The following is a 14647-nucleotide window of genomic DNA, read 5'->3' as shown; positions in this document are numbered from 1 at the left end:
GAATTTCATCAGTCATATTCCTTCTTCTAGATCTATTCGAATTAATTCTCATATTGGTTCAACCTTTCATTCTTCATTATTCCGGAGTGTCTCAGTATTCTTGGTGTTGTTTCTCGTCATCATTCTCAGTTTGCAAAATCTGAAGGAGTGTTTCTATCAAATCTTGGTCCATTCTCTTGGAGATTCATCATTTCAGCTTCGCGTTATCATCTTGAATTTGTTCCCAATCATGAGTAATCCCTTTCTTCCTATCCGGTGCTTCTCTGAGTTGTTTTTATTTCTCGTTCCTCCGAAGGCTATCATTTTAGAAGAATCTTCGTTCTCAGCTTTCAGCTTTCATCCTCAATTCTTCTCCATTGTTGTCTCGTCGTTCGTCTCTCGTTTATTCCGGTGTCTTGTTCAAGTTTTTTGTTAGGTGGATCATGATCTCTTCATTCTCATGTATCTCCATTAATTCGTGGTGTTCCCATTCAATTGTGAATTCTTACCGGTGTTTCTTGCAACATTTCTTCTATTTTGTGCTTTATTTATCTCTCTGTCTCTTCAAGATTCTTTCAAGAGGAATAAGTGGTATGCTAAATACGTTGCTTGTCATCATTTAAACGTGATGAAGGATGAGCATAACATAATTCTTATTCTTGTTCTTCCTTCTTCCAAGAGATTTCAATTCTTCTTCCGGAGTGGCTCATGATATCAATTCCTTTTCTCAAGTGTTCTTATCTTTTCTTTTCCGGAGTTCCAAGTTCTATCAAGTATCTCTTTGTGAGGCTTCATCTAAATCCTCGCAAGGTCATAATCTTATTCTTTCCACCTTCATGTCTTTGCATCATTCATTTGTATACGGTGGTCCTTCTTGGTGGTTCATCAAGGATGTGATTCATTCTCATGTGTTCTTCAAGATTCCTGTTGGAATACCTCAAGTATTCTTTCTCTTCCATTTTCGGTGCATTTGTTCTTCCTTTTTCCTTGAGGTGGTATTATAGCCTTCTTGTTAGTGTAGGAGCCTCGAAGAGTTTTCCTCTTAAGAATGAGATAATTAAACCCACCAATTCTATGATCATGAGATATTTCAACCCACGATTTCTTCATCAAGCTACCTTGGTTTGGATTTCACCTAAAGCCTTTCCTATGGATTGTTGCTATCATGGTGCTTCTCATTAATCCAAGTTCTCGATGTATCCTCTTGGTGTAAGAATTGTTCATATCTTGTTTCTCCCAATCAATCCTTGTTTCTTTTAGTGGTTGGTTGTCACCTCATATTTGTTGAGATGATTTTCATAAGCCCACTACTATCTTGTTCTTTTCGTTGTTGGTTTTCCAACTACTATGTCAATTCTCTGTCCGGAGGCTCTTCAATTCTATGGTGATGGTAGTTGTCATTCTTTTCTTCATTCTCCTCTTCTGCTTGAGCTAGTTCATATCCTATTGTTTCGGAGGCAGTGTGATATTGCTCTTTTGGGTCAATCTTGTTGTTCTATCAAGATCTTGGTGTTCCCTTGCTCTATTTACTTGTTTGTTGCGAATATTGTCTATTTCTTCCACCTTTCCGAATTTTTTGTCCCTTTTTCCAACCGAAGTGCTGCCGAAATTTTCCGTGAATTCTTGCTTCTTTCCCATATCATTCCTCGTCACCTTGCAACTTTCAAGGATCGTTGGTTTCACTCGTTTGTCAAAGAAGCGACTAAGTTTTTACCTCTTGTTCTTCCTCATCCTCTTCCCCCTTTCATTCTTGGATCTCGGGGCGAGATCCTCTTGTAGTGTAGGAGAGTTGTGACAGCCCGATGCCGACGTTCCAAAAGCTTCCCCTTTTCTTTCCGTTTTCGTCGTGTGGGTATTTTCAGTTGCCGCATCATCATCGCATCATGCGCATCATCAGCATTGCATCGGCATCTCCGTTGCCGCCAGTTTCAAAACTTGCATTCGTTAGTAGTCGCCGGTTCTCGTCGTTGTCCGTTCCGAGCCCGACCGCACTCGCACGCGCCCGCGGCACCGTCGAAACCCTGTTTTTAAAGTGCGTTTAAAACTTTCTCTGATCGGGTTGAGATTTGACATGCGGTCGTAATTAGTTGTAGCTAGGCCGCCTGTCAAGTTTCGTCGCAATCGGAGTCCGTCTAGTGCCCGAACGGTCGACCGTAGCGGCACCGTATTCGGTCTATCGTCGGACGTTTTCCGGTATTTAAAATCTCGTTGCCGGGCTGCCCGTTTTCTCTCTCATCTCCGCCTAGCCTCTTTGCACAGTGCACCGACCCTACGCATAGCCTAGTCCGAAAACCTCCCGGAACCCGAACCGGGCGGTCGTGACCGTTGGATCCGAATCAACCCCGTTTTACTGCAAATCGTCATCGATTTGTTCATTGGACTCCCTAACCTAATTATCTCGACCATCCGATCTAAATCGGAGGGTCGAGATGCCCCCAAAGCTAAGCCATTTACGATATTTAGATCAACCGCTGACCTAACCCCCAAAATCTAGGACTCCTGCCCCATCGCGCCGCCAGCCAGCCACGAGTCACCTCCCACCTCGGGATCTCCCAGATCCACAGCCGTTCCGACCACCTCCTGCAATTTTTTTTCACCAGCCAGCCCAATCCCTCCATTCCATCCAACCAGCAACCTCTCCATCGATCCTCGGATCCGCAGCCTCTAGCCCACAGCTCTTCTGCTTGAGCACCCGAGGGCCCTCGCCTGCCCATCCCCTGCCAAGCCGTCGTCGGCGACCGCACGGGCAGGCCGACCCTCGCCGCTCACAGAAGACGAGAACCCCCAGCAAGAACTCCTCGCTACGCCTTCCTTTGTTTTTTTCCTTTCTCTCCCTTCTCCTTGTTCATCTTTGTGCCTCTTTCTTCCCTGCAGGACCCGAGCAGCCATGGATGCCCAGCTCCTCGTCGGAGCTCCGTCCGCGGCGTGGGTGCCTGGATCTGGCCATGCGGGGCCAGATCCGTCCATCACCGGCCCTGGCGAGCATCCCCAATCCCGACTTTGTGGCTCCCGTTGCCGTGCTGCAGTCCCCACCGCCGTCCTCTGTTCCTCGCTGTGGGCAGTTCATCTGCACGTGAAAAACTGTGTTGTTTTTCGTAGATTCGTTCTAGAACGTTGAGGCTATCTAAAACCGATGTTGTAGTTTACCATGAGCATGTGAGTAGGCGAGTTGGTTAGTGCAGTTATTTGTAGGAAAGGGGTCTAGGGTTCGAATCCCAGCCACCCCCTATGTTACTTGCGTTTTTATTTTTATTTTTTATTTTGACAAAGATGGAACACATCTAGCCGTAGCTAGCACACGTACACACATCTCCGTTCCACCCAGGCAGCCAAGGATCGAATCCTTGGAGAGCCCTTTCTTTTTGTTGTTCTGGTATTTTTTCTGTTGAGTGCGTGTTAGCATAGTTTGCCCATGGCGCTGGTTCATTTCGGGCCGCACTGTTCCAATGAGATTCAGCCCAATATCTTTTTTTCCCGTTCTGCGATTTTGTTTGCTAAACTCGAGGGATTTCGTGAAATTGCATTGATTTTAAAACGTGTGTAACGTTTAAACCGTGCGACAGATCGGAACGAGTTATGTACGTTAAACGTGTAGAATTTCGCTTAGATTAATATTTTCCAACTCTCATGCATATTTAAATTTGTTAGGCATGATGTTTGCTTCGATTTGCATGTCGACGTGTTGAAAACGGTTTAGGTCGTAACTATTTGTCCGTAGCTCCGTTGGAGTTGTGCCATATATGTAAATGGACCAGAACGACGAGTAGAATCACGTGTTCCACTTTGTTTTGCTGTTTAACAAACTTAAAATGTGATTAGGACAAATCTGGACAGAATTAGAATTTAACACGTGGGGTCATTTCGGAGATGCTATATGTCGTTTCCGACCTCATTTAAAATGCCTAGCTAGGTAGATTAATTTGTGCTTCACCCCCTTGCCATGTTAACAACCTTTTAGTATTGCCGAGTACCTAATCGGGATAGAACTAAATAACTAACGTGGAGTTTCATCAAAATGCAACTCGTTGCATATTGAACTTCACTTAATGTGTAGTGTTTGTTTTGTGATTTGTCATGCCGTGACTTGCATGTATTCAGTAGCTCATGCATCATATGTGTTGTGCATCGTGTGATGAATATCGTGTGTTGATGCTTGTTTCCGTTTCCTCCGTATCGATAGAGTTCCGCAAGCGTGTCGGATGTGAGGACCCGTTCGACTACGTCGGTTCGTCTGCTTCACGGAGGCATTCTTCTTCCAAGCGGGATCTCAGGCAAGATGATCATTTCCCCAGATACCATTACTATCATTGCCATGCTAGTTTTACCGTTGCTGCCGTCTATGTCTCGGTTCCTACCACCTGTTAAATATCAGCCTCTCAACAATGCCATGATAACCTTCAACCGGTTCGACCTAGCAAACCACTGATTGGCTATGTTATCGCTTGCTTAACCCTGTTGTTAGCATTGCTAGTTGCAGGTGCAGATGCATCCATGTGAAAGCATGGGTTCCTTGTTATATCACCATAATACTGCTATTTAATTTAATGGACCTATATACTTGGTAAAAGGTGGAAGGCTCGGCCTTTCTAGCCTGGTGTTTTGTTCCACGTTTGCCCCCTTAGTTTCGGCTACCGGTGTTATGTTCCATAAATGAGCGCTCCTAACACGATCGGGGTTGTTATGGGGACCCCCTTGATAATTCGTTTTAGATTAAAGCTGGTCTGGCAAGGCCCAACATTGGTACTACATTTGCCTAATCACCTAATAAAATTGCATAGGGACTTTTTGCCTAATCACCTAATAAAATTGCATAGGGACTTCCCGGGCCCCGAGGATAATTTAATCAACCCCCGGGCCAGTGCTCCTCATGAGTGTTGGTCCAAAACAGAGCAGCTTCTTAACGCTACCCGGGGCAACTCGGCGTTTGGCATGGTAACCATCGCTCATCCGTCGTGTCCTGAGAACGAGGTACGCGACTCCTATCGGGGTCGTCGACACGTCGGGCGGCCTTGCTGGATTAGTTTTACCTTTGACGAGATATCTTGTGCATCGGGATTCCGGTGATGCTTTGGGTAATCTCAGAGTTGAGGTTTTCCACTAGGGAATCCGACGAGATCGCGAGCTTCGTGATTGAGGGTTTCTATGCGGCTTGTGATAATTTGTGATGGACTAGTTGGAGCACCCCTGCAGGGTTAAATCTTTCGGAAAGCCGTGCCCGCGGTTATGTGGCAACGTGGAAGCTTTGTTTAACACTGGTTCTAGATAACTTGAAGTTAACTTAATTAAAATTGGCCAACTGTGTGTGTAACCGTGACTGTCTCCTTCGTGAGTTCCTTCTCCGATCGAGGACACGGTGGGGTTATGTCTGATGTAGGTAGGTGTTCAGGATCATTCATTTGATCATCAGTAGTTCACGTCCGCTACGCGTAGATCTTCCCCCTCTTATTTCTGGTACTCGTAAGTTAGCCACCATATACATGCTTAGCCGCTGCTGCAACCTCACCACTTAACCATACCTCACCCATTAAGCTTTGCTAGTCTTGATACCTTTGGAAATGAGATTGGTGAGTCCCCTGTGGCTCACAGGTTACTACACCACCAGTTGCAGGTACAGGTAAAGGTTACCCGACGTGAGCGCGTTGATTGTTCATTTGGAGTTGCTTCTTCTTCTTCTTCATCGATCTAGGATTGGTTCCAGGCCGGCAGCCTGGGATAGCAAGTATGGACGCCGTTCTTCTTTTGTCGTTTATTTTCGTCCGTAGTCGGACCCTGCTCTTACTCTTGATGATTATGTAATGTACTGATGTGACTCTGATGTAGCTTGTGGCGAGTGTAAGCCAATTCCATATATCTCTTCTTTTCAGTACATGTGTTTGTAACGATATCCATTCTTGCGACACGACGAGATGCGCTTCTATCCCTGACGAGGCCCTCGTGCCAAATTGAGGATAGGGTCGCATCTTGGGCGTGACAAGTACTTACAAACCTGCATCTTTGTCACCTCTCCTAAATTTCAAAGGAAGCGGAGGTTTTTGCCTTAACACTTCCACCCTTGTTCTCGTGACTCTCCTCATATGCTTTCTCGAAACTTGCAAACGGTCGCTAGCACCCTTATGCCCTCTGATCATCGGATTACTTTAAATCCTCGTGGGCAACTTGGAAGGAAGCAACCTTTCCAAGCGATCACCCACGTACTTGGAAGACCAGGATGGCAACGCTACGACCAGAAAACACCAACCGAAGCTACCTCCATGAGGAACGAGGACATCGATACCTAGAAGATGGCGACACCCTCGACAGAGTCCCAGAGTGATGCAACCTTACCTACGATGATCAGTACATAAGATATGCAAGACCATGATGTGCATTGCTGACAAATCAACCCTGTCGTTATCAATGTTGTGTCGACCACCACCGGTGGATGAGAACCTCGCCATTTGGTCCATCTCACCTTAGTGAGTAGGAAAACGGTTCTCTTCATCCCCCGCTCTAGGTGTTGATATTGTGATCAACATGACTGACGGGTCGGAACTCTATCATGCCTTGCTGATGCCATCACATAAAGGTTGTCCACTTGGAACTCTCGATGCCTTGGAAGGCAAGAAGACAATGACAAGAATATGAAGACAACCACTACATGAATCATCTTCTTTGCCGTCTGCCATCACAAACGGCAAAGAGTAAATCCCGGACGGCAAAGACAATATCGCAGACGGCAAAGAATCTCACGGCCGGAAAAAATTCTGCGTCAGCCTACGACGACATCGTACCTTCTTTGCCGTCTGTCTCCCCAAAGCGGACGGCAAAGAGCTTTGCCGTCAGCTTTTCATAGGAGCAGTCGGCAAAGTGGTCGAGACGACAGCCGACAGGCGTTGCCTCCGTTAGGGCTAACGGAGGCTTTGCCATATGTCTCCCCCTCTTCTTTGTCGTCTGCCTCCCCCCCTCTTCTTTGCCGTCTGCCTCCCCCCTCTTCTTTGCCGTCCGCCTCCTCCTCCTCCCCCCTCCACTCTTTGTCGTCTGCCTACCCCTCCCCCTCCTCTGTGCCCTCTTCTTTGCCGTCTGCCCCCTTGGAAGCAGACGACAAAGATACTATATAGCCAGCTGCTACTGCCCAGGTTGCATAGCTGGGCGCCACGTGGCACCTTTGCCGTAGGCCAGCTGACGGCAAAGGCCTTTGCCATCAGCTGGCAGACGTCAAAGAGCCTATATTGTCACATTTTTATTTATTTTTTCTATTTCATAGCACATATACATATAATTCATATCACACATATGATAAATAGGTCACAACACATATATGATATACATATAAAGCTCATCAAAGCCATTTGTTCATCAACGTACATCCCATATATCAAAAGAACCAACACATACAAAGTTTCATCCATATATACATACATATAGTTGCACATATATTGTTCATCCATATATACATATACATATACATATAATTCCACATTGTTCATCAACTCAAATAAAAACGGAAACTAAAGCACTCCAAAGCCAGCTTCCATGCATGTAGTACATCCAATCTGCAAAATGGGAATAAGAAAGTTAGAAGAAGAACAACAACAACATATATATGACAAATAAGCTAAATTGAAGAAGAAAGAGAAGAAGGAAGAAGAGAACAAGGAGAAGAAAAACAAGAAGGAGGAGGAGGAGGAGGAGGAGGAGGAGGAGGGGAAGGGGAAGGAGAAGGAGAAGGAGGAGGAGAAGAAGAAAAAAGAAGAGAAGGAGAAGGAGAAGAAGGAGGAGAAGAAGGAGGAGAGAAGAAGAAGGAGAAGGAGGGCTCCTTCTCCTTCTTCTCCCCCTTCTCCTTCTTCTTCTCTTCTCCTCCTCCTCCTCCTCCTTCTTCTCCTTCCCCTTCTCCTTCTCTTCTTCTCTTCTTCTTCTTCTTCTTCTTCTTCTTCTTCCTTCTTTTCATTTCTCCTCTTCTCCTCTTCTTGGAGCTAAATTAGCTAACTATGTCTTTTTGGAGCTAAATGGGCTAATTATGTCATTATAGAGGAAAACAAGCTAAGTATATAATATCAATGAGCTAACCAAGGTTCTTATGCCATTTTGAGCTTATAATGTCTTTTAGGAGCTAAATTGGCTAATTATATCATTGTTGGGGAAATTAAGGCAAGGAGAATATGAAAGAGGAGAAGAAAGAGGAGGAGGGGGAGAAGAAGAATAAATAAAGAAGAAGGATGAGAAGGAGGAGGAGGAGGAGAAGGACTAGAAGGTCCTTGGCCTTCTCCTCCTTCTCCTCCTCCTTCTCTTCTTCTTCTTCTTCTTCTTCTTTCTTTTCATTTTTCCTATTTCTTCTCCTCTTCTCCTCTTCTTGGAGCTAAATTAGCTAACTATGTCTTTTTGGAGCTAAATGGGCTAATTATCCCATTTTAGAGGAAAACAAGCTAAGTATATAATATTAATGAGCTAACCAAGGTTCTTATGACATTTTGAGGTTATTATGACATTTTGAAGCTAAATGGGCTAATTATGTCATTGTTGGGGAAATTAAGGCAAGGAGAATATGAAATAGGAGAAGAAAGAGGAGGAGGAGGAGAAGAAGAAGAAATAAAGAAGAAGGAGGAGAAGGAGGAGGAGGAGGAGAAGGACTAGAAGGTCCTTGGCCTTCTCCTCCTTCTCCTCCTCCTCCTCCTCCTCCTTCTTCTTCTCTTCTTCTTCTTCTTCTTCTTTCTTTTCATTTTTCCTATTTCTTCTCCTCTTCTCCTCTTCTTGGAGCTAAATTAGCTAACTATGTCTTTTTGGAGCTAAATGGGCTAATTATCTCATTTTATAGGAAAACAAGCTAAGTATATAATATTAATGAGCTAACCAAGGTTCTTATGCCATTTTGAGCTTATTATGGCATTTTGGAGCTAAATGGGCTAATTAATTATTTCATTGTTGGGGAAATTAAGGCAAGGATAATATGAAAGAGGAGAAGAAAGAGGAGGAGGAGGAGAAGAATAAGAAATAAAGAAGAAGGAGGAGAAGGAGGAGGAGGAGGAGAAGGACTAGAAGGTCCTTGGCCTTCTCCTCCTTCTCCTCCTCCTCCTCCTCCTCCTCCTCCTTCTTCTCCTCCTCCTCCTTCTCCTTCTCCTTCTCTTCCCTTTCTCTTCTTCTTTTTGTTCTTCCTTTTCATTTCTCCTCTTCTCCTCTTCTTGGAGCTAAATTAGCTAACGATGTCTTTTTGGAGCTAAATGGGCTAATTATCCCATTTTAGAGGAAAACAAGCTAAGTATATAATATTAATGAGCTAACCAAGGTTCTTATGCCATTTTCAGCTTATTATGGCATTTTGGAGCTAAATGGGCTAATTATGTCATTGTTGGGAAAATTAAGGCAAGGAGAATATGAAAGAGGATAAAAAATAGGAGGAGGAGGAGGAGGAGAAGAAATAAAGAAGAAGGAGGAGACGGAGGAGGAGGAGGAGAAGGACTAGAAGGTCCTTGGCCTTCTCTTCCTTCTCCTCCTCCTCCTTCTTCTCTTCTTCTTCTTCTTCTTCTTCTTCTTCTTCTTCTTCTTCTTCTTCTTTCTTTTCATTTTTCCTATTTCTTCTCCTCTTCTTGGAGCTAAATTAGCTAACTATGTCTTTTTGGAGCTAAATGGGCTAATTATGTCATTGCTGGGGAAATTAAGGCAAGGAGAATATGAAAGAGGAGAAGAGAAACTTACCGTAGTGGTCATCAAGGAGGAGAAACACCTGAAGAAGGGTCGTGCGATGCCGCTCGAGAGTTATTCTGCACAATAGATATTTTGCAATGTCTCAGTTAGCATGATGACACTCAATTATTAATACTAGTTTATAATGAAACTCACCGTGCCAATCGAAGAGAAGATGGGCATCGACGGAGGGACTTGACCGCTCTTCTCGCACAGACCCTGAAGAGTGGGTCGTATTAGTTAGTAATGAAACAGGCATTACACACATGATTTGGCTAATGTGTAAAAAAAAACTTACCACAAAAAGCTCGTACAGGGCCCGTTGACCCGCCTCATTCCGGGACCTCTCCTCCTCAATCAATCGTGTCGTGGTCTGGTTCCTCTCATCAAGAGCAGCCTGACTTGCCAATCTCTCTTTCTCAAGAGCAGATTGGCTTGCCAATCTCTCTTTCTCAAGAGCAGCCTGGTTTGCCAATCTCTCTTTCTGAAGAGCAGCCTGAAACACCATTCCTCGTTACCACTGTAATGATCAATGGTGACACACATAATGAAATGGATGAAAGTGTTCTTAGTCCGCACAACTAACCTCGATGGCAAGATCGACTGGCCGACGATGCATTATCTCAGGACAGCTGCTCGACTGGCATGCCTTGATCTCCGGGAGAGTGAGTGGACAACGTATTATCCCATCTCCAATGGCTATCGAGCCATGGGGCCTCCCGCCACCAGATATCATCACCAGCTCTGGATCCAAAGGTTCCTGGCTAGGGCTAAAGTCATCCCATTTCGTAGCCTTCCCCGCGTCCCTGTATGCCACGAGCTTCTGGTGGATGATATGTTGGTGAAGTTATTGGGATCATCCAGGTCATACTCAGAGAATGCCTTCGCCTTCTTGTATGAGGCAGTATGGGCCATGCCATAAAGGTCGTACAAGTGTGGCATCTCCGTCTTATTGTGATGCGCCTAAAAGAGAGGAACAAAATATTAGCATGAAGAATGAATTGCATGAATCATGAAGCAAATCACATACCCAGTTTCGTCTGAACTGAAGTAAGTTGGTGCTGCCTTGATGGTGTAGCACACCAACCATTTGGCTACGCCGATCGTTCGCATTCTCGTGGACGGCTCGCCAGCTGCCTGTAAGTTATTAGAAATAATTTTTAGCGCTACGCCTATGAATGAAATCAAGAAAACTACGTAGAAGGACTTAAGAATAGGTAATTACCTTCATGTATTGCTCCTTCTTCAGAAACTTTCCGCGACAATCCTTCTTCTGCTTCTTAATACCACGCGTGGCGTAGTAATCTCGAATAGCCTGCGGCCGAGCCTCGTGGCGCAAGTTCTGTAGTAACCGCCTACACTCGGCCTCAAGAACCCTGGCCGCCTCCTCCTCATATCCATCCTCAGACCTATAGAAGGTCTGCAATCAAACGTGAAAACACCGATTAGTACAATAATTAGCTATATTGTTAATTTTAGATTCTGTAAAAGGATAATTACCTAAAAGCTCTTGATCACCATCTCGGCCCTCGTGTGGCACAAGGCACCATCTATAATCTCCTCCGGTGGGGCCTGCGCAGCCTGGTAGTGCTCCCAGGAAAATCCTAGTGTAGGAACCTAACCCTCACCAAGCAACGTGACAAACCCCAGGAAATTTGTCCGGCAAAGCACACCAAGGACGGAGTTCGGCCTGCGGACTCCAAGAGGGTGTACCCATCCCCTGCAGTATGATAAGGTCAACGCATTAGATATTTGAACATACTTGAAGGCAGAAGCTAAAAAAAGAGTAAATGTACTTACCTATCTCCTTCAGGTTTAATCACCGGCCTCTGCTCGCGGGTAGCCGGCGCGACCGGGAGACGTGTACTACCACGCTTGTACACGGTGGCCCCGTCCACCTGCACATCACCCTCACTATCCGTAAGCTCATCCCCGCCCCCTGAGCCACCCGGACCCTCGGTCCAATCCGGCAACTCGGTATGATCCGGCCAGGTCTCCCATCCGGGCCTCTCCACGTCGGGTGAAGCCTCCGGAACCGTAGTCTCGTGGGCCGAATGCACCTCGACCCGAGGCTGCTCCTGGACCGGAGTCTCATGGGACGAATGCCCGTCAACACCAGGCTCCTGGAACGGAGTCCCCGTAGCCTTCTCCGCAAACGGGTCGACCATAGTAGTCCTATGCTCGGGTGAATGAGCTGGTGGTGGTGGCGAGGACGGCCTAACAGTCCTCCTGGATCTTCTGCGGCCACCACCTCTCCCTGTACCCTTCCCCTTCTTCCCTACCCGACCAGCACCTCTCCTAGTGGGCAATGCCGCCGATGAAGAAGAACCCACGGGTGGTGTCGACAGACTTTCTGCCAAGGCTCTACGGAGAGATAGGGGTGGAAGGGAAGTACCACCCCTCGTGCGGGGCGCCTGGGAAGAACCCATCGAGCGATCTGGACCAGCGCGCACCATCTTTCCACACCCGGTGACCTGCCATGATAAAGATTGAAATAAATTAGTACAACATAAAAAATTGAATAACTGACATGAATAATAATATGTACATGAATAATGAAGATTAAAAAATATATAATTTAAGTCCATCTTCGCCTTCGACGTCGCCTCCCGTGCACGCGGTGTCGCCATTCATTCAACCCCCCGCAACGGCCGCTCCCTCCTCCCCTACGCCGCCGACTCCACCATCTTCCTCGACGGCGAGCCCAAGGTAAGTCTCCACACCTATTTTGTGTGGGGTGTTTTGAGGGTTGGGGATTGATTGGATCTTCCGCGGCAGTTGTATAGCAATAGGATGGTAGTTGCCTCATTTTTTCATTCCAATTGCGAAATGGGAGGGTGGTATCGGCATGCCCACAAGCAACTCGCAACCTTTGTGCACAACCCAGCAGTTTATGAGAGAAATTTATTGCTTCAACCATTTCCGCATACAAGCAAAGTACTAATTAAATCTGAGTTCGGTGCAGGTTTTCTGATATGTTTATCTTTCCACCTTTTCAGTTAGTTGATTATGGTCATGATGGATGTCTTTTGATGCTCCAAGTCTGTTTGGATGAAGTGCTGTTGAATGACAGGGAGGCTAAAAACTTGCAGTTGAAGCATGATCTTTTATCCTCTACTTTCAGATATTGTCTGGATAAAACTTACTTCAGCACTTGTTTCTGTGAGGCACTGATGCGGATAAAAACTGCTACAGATGGCCTCCTTGAGACTCTATCGAGTGTACTGGAACTCTCAGCAGCCGAGAAAGTCGGTATTGGTCTTGCACTGTCAGATTCTGATAATTCAGGCATGAAGCTGAAAGGTAAACACTAGGTGGTGAAGTTAAACTCTGTGTTGAGTGTGTCAGGGTTGCTTCTTCTATTTTCAGTTGTTCGTTGACATCTACTCCCTCCGTTCCAAAATATAAGACTTTTAGGGATTTCACTAGGAGACTACATACGGAGCAAAATGAATGAATCTATACTCTAAAATATGTCTATGTACATCCGTATGTAGTTTATAGTACAATCTCTAAAAGGTCTTATATTTAAGAACGGAGGGAGTACATTATTTTCATCATTCCAGGGCAACAATTTGCAATTGCTCAAATTGAGGAGTTGTGTTTGAATCCTGATCAATCGATACCAAACGACCAAATTCATGAAATTATCGTCTTCCTTCACCAGACCGATGGCCTGCCAAAGCATATGGATACTTTTAGTAACATTGCTTCTTTTCTAGAAGTTGGACAGAGTCCTTTTTTTGCTCCCATCCCCAAGGAGCAGTATGATGCTCAGTCAATAAATCCTTCAAGGTGTTTAATCTTTCACTAACCAAAATCTTTATGTTTTGGTTCACCTCATGTCCAATTGCTTACTTGTATTACCACCTTATTTTCTGTGTCGTGCAGACATTTGGAGATGTACTTAGATAGCACAAATGATGACTTCGAGTCACTTCTTTCTGAAATTGGGAAAGAAATAAGTATGGCGGACATCGTAATTGAGTTGGGTTATGGATGCACTGTTGACAGCACACAGTGTAAGGAAATACTATCCACTTTTCAGCCTCTCGATGATTTGGCAATATCTAAGTTGCTCGGGGCAGTTATTGGCACTCAAAATAGTCTCGGAGAGGCCCATAACACTTATGCAACCTTTGTATCTGCTATTCGGAATACCCACTTGAGTGAGTCACCTCAGTTCCTTTTCTTCGCTTCACGCTTTTGCATTCTAATAACTTGGTTGTTCTTTCCCATGTAGGTCCCAAGTACTAATTGGGTGCATGTTATGGAAAACCTTGATCATGAGGGTTTCAGTATTCCTGTTGAAGCAACTTTCTGTTTACTGATGAATATATACGGCCGTGCTTGCAAGGTAAGCATATATGTGCTCATTTTCAGGCATTTCAACAGACACACATGCTTGGCTGACAAATTTCTTAAATAATACAGGATCCCTTTTCACTTCATGCTGTTTGTGGGCCAATGTGGACAAACACAGAAGGCCAGATATCATTTTTAAAGCATGCAATCTCTGCCCCTGCTACTATTTTTACATTTGCACATAGTTCAAGGCTGCTGGTACTATTTTCGTAACATGTGGCTTTACTCATGACAAGACCACGTACAATTCATACATCTAACAGTTGCAATTTCTTTTAGGCACTTCCGGACTTTGCAAGTCTTATTCCAGGTAATCATGCTTGGTCTTGCCTTGACCTTCTAGAGGAGAACCACGACAGTGGCAAGGAGGTCTATTAGGATGCATTCTTATAATTTATTTACTAATGTTTGTTGCATGGATGATGTGCTCACATACTTTTGGAGACCATGGGGATGATACAATTACTTGCAGGGAACTAAACGAAGAGAGGATTACACTGGAATAGTTTGGTGCCTGGATACTCTGTCACTCTTTTTTTGGTATTCATAATTTGACACCTTCCTTTTTCTTTACCTTAGATGTGCATTTATTTGTTTCAGTCTATCGGTAGGGACTTTATATGCTATGTGGATGTCAAGAAGAATT

The 14647-nt window shown here is 45.0% G+C and overlaps 1 protein-coding gene and 1 long non-coding RNA gene across 2 annotated transcripts; both read left to right on the top strand.

Moving 5' to 3' along the window:
- Positions 1-2866: 2866 nt before the first annotated feature.
- LOC123408030 lies at positions 2867-13879 on the top strand. Its single transcript, XM_045101250.1, has 6 exons — positions 2867-3052; positions 12220-12345; positions 12473-12510; positions 12602-12939; positions 13203-13431; positions 13528-13879. Exons 1-6 carry the CDS (start codon positions 2867-2869, stop codon positions 13877-13879), a joined length of 1269 nt encoding a protein of 422 aa, XP_044957185.1.
- Positions 13880-14102: 223 nt separating this feature from the next.
- On the top strand, positions 14103-14417 carry LOC123411310. Its single transcript, XR_006613236.1, has 2 exons — positions 14103-14199; positions 14281-14417. It is a non-coding gene; the product is annotated as an uncharacterized LOC123411310 (long non-coding RNA).
- The last annotated feature ends 230 nt before the right edge of the window (positions 14418-14647 follow it).

Source organism: Hordeum vulgare, chromosome 7H, assembly GCF_904849725.1.
Source record: "Hordeum vulgare subsp. vulgare chromosome 7H, MorexV3_pseudomolecules_assembly, whole genome shotgun sequence".
NCBI lineage: Eukaryota > Viridiplantae > Streptophyta > Magnoliopsida > Poales > Poaceae > Hordeum > Hordeum vulgare.
This window is presented reverse-complemented; position numbering and strand designations above follow the sequence as displayed.